This window comes from Diadema setosum, chromosome 11, assembly GCF_964275005.1.
Source record: "Diadema setosum chromosome 11, eeDiaSeto1, whole genome shotgun sequence".
Lineage (NCBI taxonomy): Eukaryota > Metazoa > Echinodermata > Echinoidea > Diadematoida > Diadematidae > Diadema > Diadema setosum.
In genome coordinates this window covers 11,477,053-11,493,839 of record NC_092695.1, presented here as the reverse complement: position 1 = coordinate 11,493,839, position 16,787 = coordinate 11,477,053, and the positions used below count along the sequence as shown (strand labels likewise).

At 40.9% G+C, this 16,787-nt stretch overlaps 1 protein-coding gene across 1 annotated transcript; it reads right to left on the bottom strand.

Annotated features, from left to right (window-relative positions):
- Positions 1–3,009: 3,009 nt before the first annotated feature.
- On the bottom strand, positions 3,010–16,787 carry LOC140235040 (scavenger receptor cysteine-rich domain-containing group B protein-like). The gene is made up of 9 exons (XM_072315078.1): positions 16,721–16,787; positions 13,484–13,825; positions 12,937–13,257; positions 11,367–11,488; positions 7,181–7,391; positions 6,269–6,598; positions 5,243–5,575; positions 4,296–4,607; positions 3,010–3,665 (listed from the first exon to the last, which is right to left on the bottom strand). The coding sequence occupies exons 1-9, from the start codon at positions 16,785–16,787 to the stop codon at positions 3,010–3,012; spliced, it is 2,694 nt and encodes an 897-aa protein (XP_072171179.1).

Here is a 16,787-nt window from a genome sequence, read left to right as displayed (position 1 = left end):
TTGTGATATATTGATATGACCAAAAGAGCCGGGAAGAGAGAGAGAGAAAAAAAATCAGTGCCACACCAACGTTGTACAGCTCGGACAAAATCAACCGCTGTACAGTATCTGCCGTTACAGTGACGGCCGATGTTGTTCTGCGCCAGAACATTATTCGCCGATTGAAACGATAACCGCAGGCGGATTCTGTTTTAGCGCAAAATACGCCGCAGAACGCTAAAACGTGCCGCCACACCGGCCGTAGGTTTCACCTACTAGCGAAAGTAAAAGAAAGAAGTAGGACATGATTGTTGGGAAGGTATGAGCCTAGAATTATACACGAGAGAGAGCATAATTTTTAAACAGGAATGAAGCAGATGAATGATTTCCACATTATTCAATGTCCTTACAAAACAGGAAATTAGATTAAAAATGATTCCGAACAATTTACATAATCACTGACACATCATAAATCGATAGTGCATGAATAGATTCAAATTTGTGGGATTCATTATTGTGGTCCTTGCGCAGATAAACCAATACTCTGAAAATCCCCAAACATATACACTGAACAAGGATGATAATATAATAGTAATAACGAATATTTATATAGCGCTTTTTCTAAACAGACACAAAGCGCTTATGATGACATAACGTAAGAGGCTCACCTATTTCAGTAATGTATACTGTCCACTCCCGTTTTAACGAACACGGTTATAACGAAATTCCGGTTACAACGAAGTAAAAAAAATATATATTTATTTGTTCGCTTAAAACGCAAATCGATATAACGAAAGAAAACTGCCGGTAGCGAGGACTTCGTTACGTTATAACGGGAGTCGACTGCAATGTAATGCATTACAATGGCACTTGCTCAACAAGTTAACACATGTGTAGAATTTATGCACGCTTTCTTCTTTTGTTCTGCTTCTTTAAGCAACCAATCATGCATTCTCACGTGAAGCTGCTATGACATCATCCTCGCTCACTGTAATTCATTATGAATGTTGAAAACATTATTATTCCTCATCCCAATCACTATAAATTCTGAAACTCTACACTCCGTATAACCAATCCATAGATGTTCAAATGTACGAATTGAAAAAAAAAATCTCTGAAGATCTTCTTTAAAATCTGAATTAAGTTACTCAAATACTAATAAATCTGACCCACGCCACGGTAAGACACGACGGCTAAGTATTACAGTTTACGATGTTTATGAGATAATTTTAGACACACCCTTGCTTATATTATTCGACAATGTATAATGCACTAAATAAAAATCCCAAACAAAACCTGAAAACATTATCAAATGTAAACATATGCCTTCTTGATAACCAAACCAGTGGCACATTAAAGCAAGAACAGAAAAAAAAAAATAAAAACGATAAAAAGAAAACAAAATGAACAGATGGAGATGGGATCAAGGTAAGGTCATTGTCCATCTTATCTCCCTGATCCCCAACACAATTATTATGAACACCCCATGGTTGCTACCTCTACGATCAAAGCAGATGTGCACTAGAAGCTTGGCGCCTGTTGCTATACACTATTCAAGAATTTACTAATGGCATTTACCCCACTGAATAATTACATAAAATCATTTGAATACGTCATAAATGTGGACTAGGAGTCGGTGTGTAAATCCGTATGTGTGGTATAATTACGAACATAATATAGTTTTTACCTTTGATACACGATTCTTCTTGATTTTTAACGATCATGTTGAATTTCCCTCCAGCTGATGTAAATCGGTCTGGCCTCGCAGTTTTCGGAACGTAATTGATCGTCACAGCATTAAAACTAAAATTATAAATGCTCACAGTGTCAAAGTTGGTCCCAGCATGTACGGACTGCTGCAACTGGTGCAAGTGTTTCGGATCATGAATGAATCGTGAGTACCATTCGGACCTTACTTGCGGTTGTTTCCATAGTTTTCGACCATCAAACCAAAACGCATATATAAATGTGGGTTAAGTAAAAGCAGCAATATTAGTAGAACAAATCAGTGAAAGTTTGAGGAAAATCTGACAATCGATTCAAAAGTTATGAATTCTTGAAGTCTCGGTGCAGTCATCGCCGGATAAGGAGACTAGGCCTACTTCACTTCATGACGTCATTATGGACAAAATACAAAGAAAATATTTTAAAACATTTTAAAATACAAAGAAAATATTTTAAAACATATATTCACTTTTCAAGCGTAGTGAAAGAGCACTTGATTTATTTCTTTCAGAAAGCAGGGAGTATAATATTACCTCTAACATGATTGTTATCGATAAGACATGGAATGTGTACTTTTAATGAAAAAATTGAAGTTTGTTGTATTCTCCATACATTTTCTTTAAATTGCTGTCCATAATGACGTCATAAACTGTGGTAGTCTTCCTATCCAGCGATGACAGCACAAAAAAAAAAAAAAATCCTAACTTTTGAGCCGATTGTCTGATTTTTTTCAAACTTTCACTGATTACTTTGTTCTACTAGTATAGCTACTTTCACTCAATCCACATTTTTATTTGGGCTTTGGTTTATTTTAAGTGAGTTGATTGCAGCTTATGAGAAGAGTTTAACAGAAGCAGGGGCTGATCGAGGAATTCCGTAAAGGGGAGGCGCCTTTACAAAATTCAAGGGGGCTGGGCGCACGCCCCCCCCCCCCCATTTTTTTAAATATTTCTTTTATTTTAACAAAAATTAAAGAGGGGGCGCGCGCCCGGTGCGCCCCTTCTGGATCCGCCACTGAGAAGTATATTGATGATGTCACAGTATTTTGTTACAGCTTGGGTTAGAACCAGGTGCGAGCATGGTTTCGGGCCAGGTGAGGTTGTTTTATATAATCGGTTTCCATGGTAATGAATGGCTACATCACACTTTGGTACTCTATAGTTCCTTTATAAGATCTTGTTGACAACTAACTTGATAAAATCTTAAATGTCTTTTATACATTTCCCATTACATTACACTTAAAATGTATACATATATTTGTCATAAAATTTTATAAATAAAGTATACACGCAAGTAGATGCGTTACTATACTGGGTCACCACGTAACAGAGTGGAAGGGCTCAGCCCATATAATCCTCCGCACTCGTCCAGGGATGCGTAGACCACCATAGGAACGCCACCGTACCGCGCCGGTCCAATAATTTGATGTTTCAGAGCATCGCTATATGTGGGTGGTGCAATGTTTGTTGTCAAGTACACTGGCAGCTGGGCTAATGGCGCGCCAGACGGTGAAGTTCTACACATGGCGTCCGTGTTGCCTTCACTAGCATCACCGCTTTCTACAACCGCTTGGTTTATACTCTCACTGTCACTACCATCATCGCAGTGGACTTCGCTTCCATAGCAACTGTCGTTATGGGGTGAGGCTTCCTCTGCGTCATCCTCTTCACTTTGTTGCGGCTGCTGGTCCTCCGCCGTCGGTGAGTAAGGGGGAGGCATGAATGGGTAAAACGCCACGTACTTGTTATCTTCCTCGTTGGTTCCCCGTTCTCCTGATGTCCGAGTCGCCGTGGATCGACCTCGGCCACGCGGCAAAGTTCGAGCGAGACGTGGAGAACGGAGTTCGTCACCTTGACAACGCCGGCGCCAAGACTCGAAAAAGATGCGGACGACGATTCCGATCGCCACTGAACAACCGACAACGATACCGGAGATCGCCAACACAGACGGGTTGGAGTTTTCTGTTGGGAGGGAGAAGTAAAATAATTTCAATTTAACCACATTGTACCATGCATGATCATCATAAAAATCATATCTATGATAGGAAAAATAGAAGCAGTTTACAGATCGATTATATATGTTATTTGTTTAAATGCTTTTATTTAAATGACAAGCAGATTTTGACAGATTTTGTTTCTGGCAACGAGTAGGTCACTGTCCTTGTTTACAAAGTGATGACTAACCGTGTGTTAATCAACTTACCACAGTTTCGCCATCATGGCGTTCTAACTGTTAACTGGCTGATGCAGAATCAACCGACTTACTGTATCTTCTTTGCACGTGAACCTCTTTATGTTATGCAATTTTATATATGTATCGATCATTTTCACACCTTTTTCCACCAGCAAAAAAAGAAGAAACTTTATAAAAGACGCACATCTGCATTATAAGAAAAATCATATAAAGTTAAAGTCTTCTACATTTCAGAAAATGTAAAATCGAATTTGTCTTCCTTGGCTAACTTCAGGCAATGATCTGCAGGACATGACATCATTATCAATTAGACTTTTGCTTTGTCGATATTTCGTTAGGTTGAAGGTGACATCATGAATATCATGTAGTTATTTAGCACGTCAAAATATTTCCCTTACCGTCTATGAGGCAAACCACGGCCGCATCATTGTCGTGCGAGCAGTCATCGTCGACGGGCCAGTGCGCGCACTGGAACAAAGACATCTCGCTGCCTCCGCAAAGTACGCGATTCATGGAGATCGAACCAGAGCCGCGCCCAAATTTCGCTCCTCCAGGAGCGTCCGAGGCACCTCGGTATCCAAGAAAACGGCACACCACGTGGGCATCCGTCATATCCCAGTGATGGTCGCATACAGTGCCCCAGGAGCCGTCGAGATAGACCTCCACTCGGCCCTCGTTTGGTTGGCTCCCGTTCATGAGGCGGATGGATCCTGGCAGAAAGGTTTGAATGTTACACCGTTACATCCCTTTTTCGGGAGATAGAGAACTGTCCGTGACAATATTTGCACTTTTAGAACCCAAAATCTGAGAACACGTTTGAACGGCAGCATATTTCACCCGTGAACGATCTGATCCGCTTCTTCAGGCGACTTTCATAGTACATGTACGTAGAACAATGGTCTGTTTAAAGCTGTGCATGAATATTACGGACAAGTTTTTAGGAAGCGGGAAAGGAGAACACGGATTCTAGACGATAGACTATCCTCCTGTATACACAACTTTGGTGAAGAACAACTTTTGCCGGGAAGTCGCCAGATGTAACCAATTGCTAATCGATGAAACTGTGACATAAAAAGACTATATTAAGTATGCGATAGTATTATTTCTTTTTTATTTTGACTGGCTGAGAAAACATGACATACGAATCTGATGCCACGTGACATACGAGCCTGATGCTTCTGGACAGGAACAATTTTGTGTAAACTTGTGGTCAAGCCTCAACCTCAGGCAGATAGACAGCCATGCAGGCTTTACTATCGACCAATATAAGCAACATCCATTCCACTACCTAAAACCTGTTTGCTATTCGCGAGTTACATGATTCAGATCAAGGAAGACGACTCACTGTCCATCGACTGACATACGACGCCTGCGTCCTCGCCATGAAGACAGTTATGGTCGTCCCAGGGTGCGTGCGAGCAATTCGCCAGCGAGTCCTCCGTGCCGTCGCACATCACGTCGTCGAGATGGATGCGGCTGTGGCCCTGGCCGAAGTAGCCTCCTCGCTTTGGTTCCGACGTGCCGCGGAATCCCAGCTGCCGGCATACGACCTCGGCCTCTCTCTCGTCCCAGAAATCGTCGCAGATCGTTCCCCACACGCCACTGTGGTAGATCTCCACCCGGCCCTCCCCTGGCTGCCGTCCACCCATCAATCGGATCGCTCCATCCACACCAGCGCCTTCTGCAAGGAAACATGCCTGAAACTTGTAAATTTGTCTATCTTTGGAAAGTGGTATAGTGATATAAACCTGATAAGAAAATATACATTATAGGTCTCTACTTTTTGTCTTCGGGTATGCAAACCCACTTTATTTCGGGTCTAGTTAGAAGACAATTAAGGGTCACACGCGTCTCGTGATTGTGTGTTTTCTCTAACACCAATGCCGCAGGTATATAAGATCGTTGACATGGCGTAATGAAATCGATTAATTTTTTTTTTTTTTTTTTTTTTTGGGGGGGGGGGGTTTGTCTGTCCTGAAAATGAATGTTAACTCTGTCACATTGTCACATTACTGGTCATTTAATGACAATATGTATTATAAATATGCTATGCCTTGAAATCTTGGATAATTTTTCCCGGCAGTTGGTGCATTGTTCTTAAAATCTTGTCGAAAACAAAAGTATGAATCACTTCCTATACATGCATTTTCAGAAAGAATTTTAACCTTGTTGCCATGTCAAATTCTTGTTATTCACATTGGACTGTCATATTAGATAGTAAACATAAAAACGCCATTTTATTTCAGTTGTGAGCCTGTTCCTTAAAGCAGGTAGCTGGTTGAAAGAAATAATAATGATTTGCCATAATGTGCTGAATGTAGCGAATAATGAGTCGCATATAGAATGAACTAAGCAGAGTGATAGATCATACCCTGGTCGTCTGCGCACACCACGCCTGCTTGTCCCGCTCGCGCCCCTCCCCATGACGGCATGGTCGTGTGTTTGCAGTGAAGGAGCTGACTTTCCGAACCATCACAGTCTACAGAACCAACGAGCGTTGCGTCGGCGGAGTCTAGCGATAATCGCTGATCGACTACCGCTTCCAGAGCGCCTCGATAGCCGAGCTGTCGACAGACGACATCCGCATCGACGATATCCCATGTATCGCCCAGCACGCTGCCCCATCGACCTGAGCGATACACCTCAACTAGACCGTCGTTTGGTGTTCGGCTGTTCTGGAGCCGAACTTCACCTTCGTCACCTGCAATGCAAACCAATGGCGTCATAGTATCAAAAGAAGACGTGACAAAGGTTATTTCGTATGTCCAGCATTGAGATTTCTTCCCCCTCACCTTTGCGTGATCACCTAAGGTACTCCTCGGCGCATTGCAATTTGTAACTATAACAAAAATAAAATGTGCTTGCTGTGAGCACAGCATGTCAAATAGTTCTTCCTGTCTTCATGTCAGCTTAGATTTTTCGATAATTTCAATTTCGCAACATACCAGAAAGCATGCAACTTAGACATTAAATTTTGGTGTCTTGTTGTACCATGTAAACGTAATCAAGTGTTTTATGTTTTTAAATGAGACATTTTCTGTCCGTGGACTCTTTACACAGCGATATGAGTGCTAGGTTTCTGTATTGTTACAGATTCACGTCTATGGTAAGATGACGCATAATATGAACCTTTACAACTATCACTGACTATGAAATGCGTTCCCACTGTCGATGTAAAGACACTTGTTCACATTGTCTGTGTTCAGAACAATGTGCTTTATTGTAATATGACTGAAGAAGAATTATTTGTATCATTATTAGGCAAACGAAGGAGGTGAGTTACCTGGTTGTCGATCGCACGTGACAAATACATCCTGCGCATGCGTGCAGTCGTTGTCTTGCCAAAGGTCATGATGACATTCGGCCAATGAGATTCCTTCTTCGCAATCGACGTTACTCAGGTAAACTGGGCTATTATTGTCCGAGGTGATATTGAGAGCCCAGGTGTTAGAGTCTCCTTTCCCTGCATAGCGGTATCCCAACTGATTACAGACCTGGACGAAACATTAAGATGGTAATTACTATTTTTTTTTTTTTGGTTATTTCTTTGTAAAAACCACTTATCTGGATTGTATCCATAACGTCCGCTCCGGTACATCTTTAAAATTAAGTGACAAAGTTGTCGACTATGAGTTAGCATGACTAATTTATGTTCTCTTAGATAATCTGATTCGACAAGTAAATCTACTCGGATGCAGGGGCGTCACCAGCTTTTTTTCAAGGGGGGTGCGTTTTGACAGTAAATGTAAACTGTGAGATTTTTTTTTTTTTTATTTAATTTATTGGCTCCTGTGTCATCATGTACATTTACAGGTGTACATATTGCACATGTGGTTGTATACATACACGAATCTTTCGCGGCTATAAAGGACTATGGGTACATTATGTGACGGTGTGAGGTCCTCGGCGATGATCCATTCTGCTCCTTCAGTGCGGAGGGTGTGGGAGGGGGATACCCCCTCCCACGGTAGGAACTTTTTTTTTGTGTAAAAACAAGAGTATAAAAGTCGGGTTTATAGAGCATAGTGAAAATAAAAATACTATGAAGGACTATTACGGGGGTACATTATGTGACGGTGTGAGATCATCGGCGAGGGAGCGAAGCAACCGAGCGGGAGGAGGTGTAGGAGGGGGATACCCGTCCCACGGAGGGACTTTTTGTAAAAAGAAAAAAAAAAGGAGAATTGCATAACAATTAAATGCGAGCGAGCTTGAAAATTTTGATATTTTACAATCCAAAACTGCGATTTGTAGCTATATTTTCGCTTTGGAAATGAAGGGGGCGCACCGGGCGCAACTGCTGGCAATTACTGGCAGGAACATGAGGATAATGGCATAACGATTAAATGCGAGCGAGCGGAGCAATTGCAATTAAGCGAGCTTTAAAATTTTGAAATTTTACAGTCCAAAAACTGCCGTTTAAATGGCAAAGCGATTAAATGCGAGCGAGCTTGAAAATGTTGACATTATTTTTACAGTCAAAAAATTACCGTTTGTATAGCTATATTTTTTTCGCTATGGAAATTAAGCAGGGCGCACCGGGCGCAACAGCATCAGGAGAATAGGATAACGATTAAATGCGAGCGAGCATAGCGAGCGACCTTGAAAATTTTGACATTTTACAGTAAAAAAAAAACCAAAACTTCCGTTTGTAGCTATATTTCTTCGCTTTGGAAATTAAGGGGGGCGCACAGGGCGCAACTGCTGGCAATTACTGGCAGTAACATCAGGAGAATGGCATAACAATTAAATGCCAGCGAGCAGAACGAGTGAGCTTGAAAATTTTGACACAGTCAAAAAACTGCCGTTTGTAGCTATATTTTTCGTTTTCGAAATTAAGGGGGGGGGGGGGGCGCACCGGGCACAACTGCTGGCAATTACTGGCAGCAACATCAGGAGAATGGCATAACGATTATATCGTCTGTATCACTTCAGTCAATCAATTTTCCTTACAACGTTTTTGTTACTAGAGTACCCCAAAGTTCCACAATTATGTTTTCTCAATTTACTTTGTTTTGATTATGCAACCTTATTCTATGTTACCAATGAAAGTGAAATGTTTATGTTCTTTTCGAAAAATGAAATAAAGTTTGAATTGAACTAAATTGAATTGAATTGAATTGATTAAAATGCGAGCGAGCGGAGCGAGCGAGCTTGAAAATTTTGACATTTTACAGTCTAAAAACTGCCGTTTGTAGCTATTCCTTTTCGCTTTGGAAATTAAGGAGGGGGGGGGGGGCGCACCGGGTGCAACTGCTGGCAATTTAATACTGGCAGCAACATCAGGAGAATGGCATAGCGATTAAATACGAGCGAGCGGAGTGAGGAACGTGAAAATTTTGACATTTTACAGTCCCAAAACTGCCGTTTGTAAATATGTTTTTTTTTTTCCGCTTTGGAAATTAAGTGGGGGGGGGGGGGCGGGGCGGTGCGCCACTGGTAGTCAAGGATGTCGGTGTGTGTTCATGACTGGGGGAGGTATGACAAGCGAGGGGGCGTCGAAGTGACCAAGCGGGGGAAGGATGTTAATGTCCAAAATCTGCACTTTAGAGCATCCCCTATATTGTTTGTGTTTGTGTGTGTGTGTGTGTGTTTTATACATGGAAAAGTTGGGAAATAGCCCAGGTCAAGTCTTATTATTGGCAATGCAAGGCATCTTGATATAGACTTCAATAGTATGTAAAGCAACACTCAGTGATTTAGCTTTGATATAACGAAGTGTAAGGTACAGAGGTGTACATTCTACATCACATTGCGCAACATTGCAGCGACTCTTTGCCGTTCGGATGTTCTGAGTACACTGCTCCATCCTGCTTATCATTCAGAATGCCAACCAGGAATCACGCTGAATCACAATCTTTTGTCGGCTCCGGGCTTTTTGAACAATGTTTCACACTATTGATGCCTCTTTAAAGGACAAGTTCACCTTCATAAACATAAGGATTGAGAGAATGCAGCAATATTAGTAGAACACATTAGTCAAAGTTTGAGGAAAATTGGACTATCGATGCAAAAGTTATGAATTTTTAAAATTTCTGTGTTGGAACCGCTGGTTGAGGAGACTACTAAGGCTCGTGATGTCATATGAGTACGACAGTATAAAGAAAATGTAAAGAAAATTCAACATATTTTCATTTTTTTCGCATAATAAAAGAGCACTTGACTTACCTCTTTCTAAAGGCAATGGGAATAATATTACCCATAACATATGTCACTAACGAGTCGAGGGAATGTGTACTTTTTTCAAAAGATGAAATTTTGTGAAATTCTCTTTATATTTTCCTTTATTGTTGTACGCATGTGACATCATACACTGCAGTAGTCTTCTCATCCAGCGGTGACTGCACAAAAACTTCAAAAATTCATAACTTTTGAACGGATTGTCCGATTTTCCTCAAACTTGCAATGATGTGTTCTACCAATATTGCTACATTCTCTCAATCCTTATGTTAATGAAGGTGAACTTGTCCTTTAATTATAGTTAAAAGAAATCTTAGAGAAAAAAAAAATAATTTCTTGCTCACCCTTTCATGTCAATTTCAAAAGCAGTTTATTAACCCTTGAATTACTATTTTGATATACATTTTTTTTTTTACCAGCGGATTGGGGGGGGGGGGGGAGGCATGTTTTTGCGATTGTTTTTGTTTTCTGTTTTTGTTTTTGTTTTTTTGTTTTGTTTTGTTTTGTTTTTTCCTCCTGGTGCAAAATAAAAAAAAATAAGAAGAAAAATAAAAAAGAACATTATTATTTAGCGTCCGGCGTTGAGGTCGCTCGCAGACTGAAGCGTGTTTTTTTTTTTGTGCCCCCCCCCCCCCCCAGTTACGCCACTGATTGGAGACCTATAACGGGGGAGGGTGTGGGCGGGGTATCTCCCCCCCCCCCCCCCCCATGCGACGGAGCTTTTGCATTTTCTGAATTGATAATCCGTTGCACAATGAATGAAATATACCTTACGTATCATACAGTACGATCGATAGATAGTAAACACTGATATGACATTGTATAGCATCAGTGCTGCCAGAGCCGGGGTGCGATTGTTTTTGTTTTCTGTTTTTGTTTTTGTTTTTTTGTTTTGTTTTGTTTTGTTTTTTCCTCCAGGTGCAAAATGAAAAAAAAAAATAAGAAGAAAAATAAAAAAGAACATTATTATTTAGCGTCCGGCGTTGAGGTCGCTCGCAGACTGAAGCGTGTTTTTTTTTTTTTTTTTTTTTTTTTAGGTTCTGAAGGGGGGTGCGTTCGCACCCAGTGCACCCCCCTGGTGACGCCCATGGGATGGTATCATGAATTTGCATTGTTTTCGAAAGGTACGATTTAGTGTACCATCATTTGGGTTATTTAGACGGATACGTAATTCCTACTCCAAGGATATGTTGTGTTATTTATTTCTCGCACATCCAGGTAAAATGGCGAACAGCTGAGTCATTGATTTGTGTTGTTTTGGGATGGATTTTTTTTTTTTTTTCACTTACCTGTTGACTATTTGACTCATGCCAGCTCTGATTGCAAACCGTTCCCCACTCCCCGTACCGGTAAACTTCCAGTCGACCAACATAGGGTAAGTAACCTCCTGTGAGTCGTACGGCTCCCACCACTACACAGAGAGCGATAGAGAAAGTGTGTTTGAGATAGATGTATGATTACACTGTATGAAGATGGATAAATGAATAGTATAGATATGACAAAGAGATAGAGAGGAAATATAGCAAAAAAAAAAAAAAAACCGCACACACACATATATTTACATGAAAAGTCTTTAAGAGATCATCAACAAAGCCATGTACATTTTCGGAGAGCTTTCTCGACTCGAAATTTAGACTCGGAGAGAAATAAAATCAAATATGAAAGTCTGTAAAACATAATCTTACTTCGTATCGAAAACTTGATAAGTTACGAGTGAGTGTACAAAAGGATATCAATTGAAATAGGGTGTTGGTATCCGACTGTCCGTACGTATAATTTAGTTTAGTTATTTTTTAATTTAATTTAGTCTCATCAAAATTTTCTCATTTTCCTCCGAGTCCGATAATAAATTTTCAGGGAAACATGAAAGGTGTTAACCTGAGCGCCCAGCACATGAAAAACGCTTTGTATACCGCATCCTATATTACTGTTTCTTTCTCTCCGTGTCGCGTATACCTACCTATAGCAGCAAGATTATTTATCGATTCATTTCCGAACCTATGAATACAAAACTGACATCTAATTTTTTTGCACATGAAATTGCGACCGATAGAACTGTTACTTGAAATCACGAGAATATCTGAAATTGCATAAATTCCTTCTTAAATATCATGAATTTCATTAAATAACTATCATTCTGCTTGTTTGACTCTACTCTGTTTTTCCAAGCCAACCCGAGCATTGGGTGGCTTTTTACTGCATGAAGTTACGCATGAGATCAACCACATTATATAGCTTTCAAATAAATACATTCAAACTGCATAAAAAGAACATTTCATGCAAAACCATGAATGTCGTAGTATCATCATCGTCATCGTCATCGTCATCATTATCACCATCATCCAGTTTTGCTCCGGGTCTTTCTCATACAATGAGCTGGTCGCATTTACTCCACGCACTCTCACACCTTCTCACCACCTGGCCCGATCTGGGGCACCCTCCATTCTCAAGCCAACCTTCTCGAGCTCTTCCACATTTTGTTTAGTCGTCCTGATCGCTTTCGTGGCTCATTTACTTTAAGCTCTAGCACTTTATCCCCATCCTTCCTCAACACATGCCCATATCATCGCACTATACATTCTCCCTTGCCAGCCAGCTGTTCCACTGATTCATTCAACCCAAACGTCTCTATCTTATCCCCGGTCTTCTTTTTATACATTAGTTCGCTCTCAGCAATGCTCTCTCAGTCCTTCTAATGTATAATCGCAATTTCGCTTTTCCTAAAACACCATGTCACACTTCCACATTTACATCCTTGCCGATCTCACACAAATCTGATAAAGACTTCCTTTCATCTTCAAGGAGAACCTTTCTCCCATGTGATAATTCTCAGGAAAGACAATACAATGTTAACCTCACCTGACGTCGAGTCGTCGGCACAAACCACGCCAGCATCTTCGGAGTGTTTGCAGTCGTGCTGCCCCCATCTCCTGTGCGCACAGTGGTACAAATCGGCCTCCTCACCGCGGCAAGTCACATCGTCGAGAAGGATGTCGACGCCATGATTCTCGCCGAAGTGCGCGTTGCTCTTGGCGGCCGTCGCCGCGGTGTAGCCAAGCTGACGACAAACGACGGTCGCCTCTTGAAGGCCCCAGCCGTCATCGCACACCGTACCCCATTGATCGCCGCTGTACACCTCCACACTGCCCTCTTGTGGGATGGCCCCTCCAATCAGGCGAACTATATTTAAAAAAAAAAAAAGAAAAAAAAAAGATAAGCGTCATAAAGAGAAAGTATAGGCACTGCTGAAAGATCCAGTACAGACATTAAAGAGAGGGCATTTTACTTGAAATTACTACAGACAGTAAAGGTAGGACATTGTGTATGAACACTATACACAATTGAGGCCAAACCTTAATCATAAATATCATAAACATTACTGACATTAGAAATTAGGCTATCCTACCTCCTTTGGCTGAACATGTCACATCCACAACGGACTGACTTCCGGTGTCACAGGTCGTTTCCGAAGATTTCCGATGTGAGCACAGCGACAGCGCCTCTTCGTCCCCGTTACACCTGACCCCTGTCAAGCGACATCGTTTGCACATTGCTGTCGGGTAGCGCCGGGTCTTTCCGACCCCGATACGAACTGCCGAAGCGAAGCCGAGTTGCCGACACACCACACGTGCAGCCTTCATGTCCCATTGATCGTCACACACGCAGCCTCGGTACCCTCCGTAGTCAATCTCCACTCGTCCCTCATGCGGGGCGGGACCATCCACGAGAAACACGGTGGATGAAATGCCTGACATGAGAAAATAGTGCGATTAATGTCTCATAACTATTCTTGATGGTATTCATGTCGACGACATCGAAGAGGATAACGATGGGGATTAGGATAATGATGATAATTATGGTAGGCCTATAATGCTATGGACAAAGATTATACTCTTATTTTCATTGTTGAATATCTTGCATTATCTTCACAATTTTTAGCATTATCATTATTGTCACAATTACCACAATGACAACAATAACAGTAGTAATAACGTGTATTTTCTGGTTGCGTTTAGACAATGAGTGCTTAGAAAGAACATTTCCCGTAGTAGAATAATGGGGTGAATGTTACTCTGTTGCTTGTTTAAGACTATTGTCCCTGGTGTGCTCAACTCGGGTTAATGTGATATGTATGTTGCAAAAGAATAAGCTCGCCTTTCGCGTTACGAAGAGGAACAACTGAACATGATCTGATTGTTCATGATTTTATTCTCTGTATTAAACTCTATACTGGGAACATCACTTCAGGCACTTCTTAATGCACCCTCTTGGGTCAAAGGAAGCGATGCGATCTGCTAAGTTTTGACACTATAATGAGGCACAAACGTGTTGTGTATGCATTCGTGATTGTGAATAATCCTTATCCTTAGCAAGTGGGAAAGGTTTGTGCAGTCTGTGGATATCATGAGTAATCGGGAAAATATAATACGTGGCCATATCGAAGGGGACACTTGTTTTCTTTTTTTCTTTTTTTTTGTAATTCAACCTGACAATAACGACGAAGTCAGCCTAAAAGTTAGAAAATTTTGGAAAGAGTATCCATCTTTTGAATCTTCGCACAGTAATTATAACCGTGCACCGTATATCACCGGATTGCTTACTGCATGGCTTCTCAGGGTGTTTAAGGGATAATCGCCTCTTGACCTTTTCTGCCTTTCCTGAAGACATAATCCTTTGGAAAATAACCCAAAAGTCTCGAGGAAGTGCAACGTGGAGAAGTGGGGTCGACAATGACGTAATCTAGTCCTTTCGTAATATACATCTTCGAGGAGTGGTCAGGTGTATAGACATTGGGTTATCTCCACAAAGACATAACTATTATATTTGAATCCAAAGGGCGTAACCATGTCGGAACTATCATTTGAAATATATTTCCGTCTTAAAGCATACCGTTGTTTTTGGCATAGTGACAAAGTTGACTGGTAGGATCGGAGGTATTTTGTGAAACGGCTCGTTCAAAAGCGGCAGGGATCCACGGATTAAGTAAATCTCGTTCATAACAATGGCCGGATCAGAGCTTTAATGCACTGTACGACTTATCACCAAGATACTGAGCATGCTCATTACTATACAGCATCCATCATAATATATGCTGAATAGTCACGACCTGGAAAGCAACTATACATCCAATGAATATGAATTTGGGTTTGACAGATTCTTAAATGCACACTTCGCGTCCATAGTCTTACAACAAACGCACATAAAAAGCAAGAGCAAGCAAGCAAACAGACAAACAAAACCTGGAAAAGTATGAATAAACAGTTGCGTTTCCTGACGAAGACAATCCGTGTGAAGAAAAGCTTTGGTACGCTATGACATTTAACCAGAAAGTCAGACTCATATCTTCAAAATGAAGTATATATAATACGCTAATAAAATGACATGATATTCACGACACTGAATTTCATTTTTCCTCCTTTTGAGACCCCCTCATGGGTATTAAATATGAGGCTCGTAATCATGTTGATTTGTGGACTTTTCTCACAGATTCACTAAACCAGACCATGGGACAGGTTGTATTGTATTGTATTGTATTGTATTGTATTGTATTGTATTGTATTTCCGTCATTAAAAGATATACAAACAAAGATATATTACATAAAATAGATCTTCAACGGAGGGATGACCCTACTCAGCACTGTTATCGTAACAGCGCTGTTTTACAGAGGTGGTGCACATATGCCATCAACAATATAACTGTCATGTCCTGACCCTGTCCTAGATTTCTGGAAGAATAATATTGTCTAGCATCGTGTAATCACTGGATACAAAAAGAAGGCAACCGCTGTGTCCATAATTTTGTTCGTTCACCTGGTGTCGTCGCAGCATATAACTGACAGCAACGACCTCGTACGACGTGACCTAGAGTCACGGTAGTGACCACATACTCAGTACTAGTATTTTTGTTAATTTAGCGCATGGCTCGTCACTCCACCAAAACAAATTGATATCAAACTATATCTTTCTGTATTCAAATCTCAACAATGTACCGTGATACTGGACACAGTTCCAAAATATATGAAAGTTTGCTGGCTTTCTGAAGCTTTTGAAATTATGTGCATCTGATAAGTCTAAAACATTGGTGAGTGTCGAGATTCACATTATCGATAACGAAAATTCAAAAGTTGCAATACCGATGGTCGACACAATAGAGTGTATTGTCTAACCACATACAGTATGTCAGGAATATGAATATATGGCAATGATGTACTACTTAAGAGATAATTATATCAATAAAGCTATACTTCTACAATGTGTAAAGCTAGGCCCTATACGTCCACCATCACCACCACTGCCACTACTACTACCACTGATGCCCGTAGCTTTTACCACAACCGCTAACACCACCATCACCACTAAAACTACTATACTACTACTAATACTACTACTACTACTACTGCTGCTGCTGCTGCTGATTAATTTGATGTCCAGATGAAGAAAACAATGAAACCACAGTTGATATGAGTTGACTTGGACAATAGGAAATGTTACCGGTAGTTCACGGAAGTGTGAACTTGATGATAATGTCGACAACCGTGCAACAATCTTCTCATCATAAGATATCAGAATGGAACTTTAAGAGTTATATTCTTAGTGATCGAAGTCCCTCAAATGATAAATCATTATGATTGCCATCACTTACCGCAGCCTGCATGTATGAGTGACGCGCAGAAGTAAGCAAAAACCCAGACCGTTTGAGACGTGGTCAT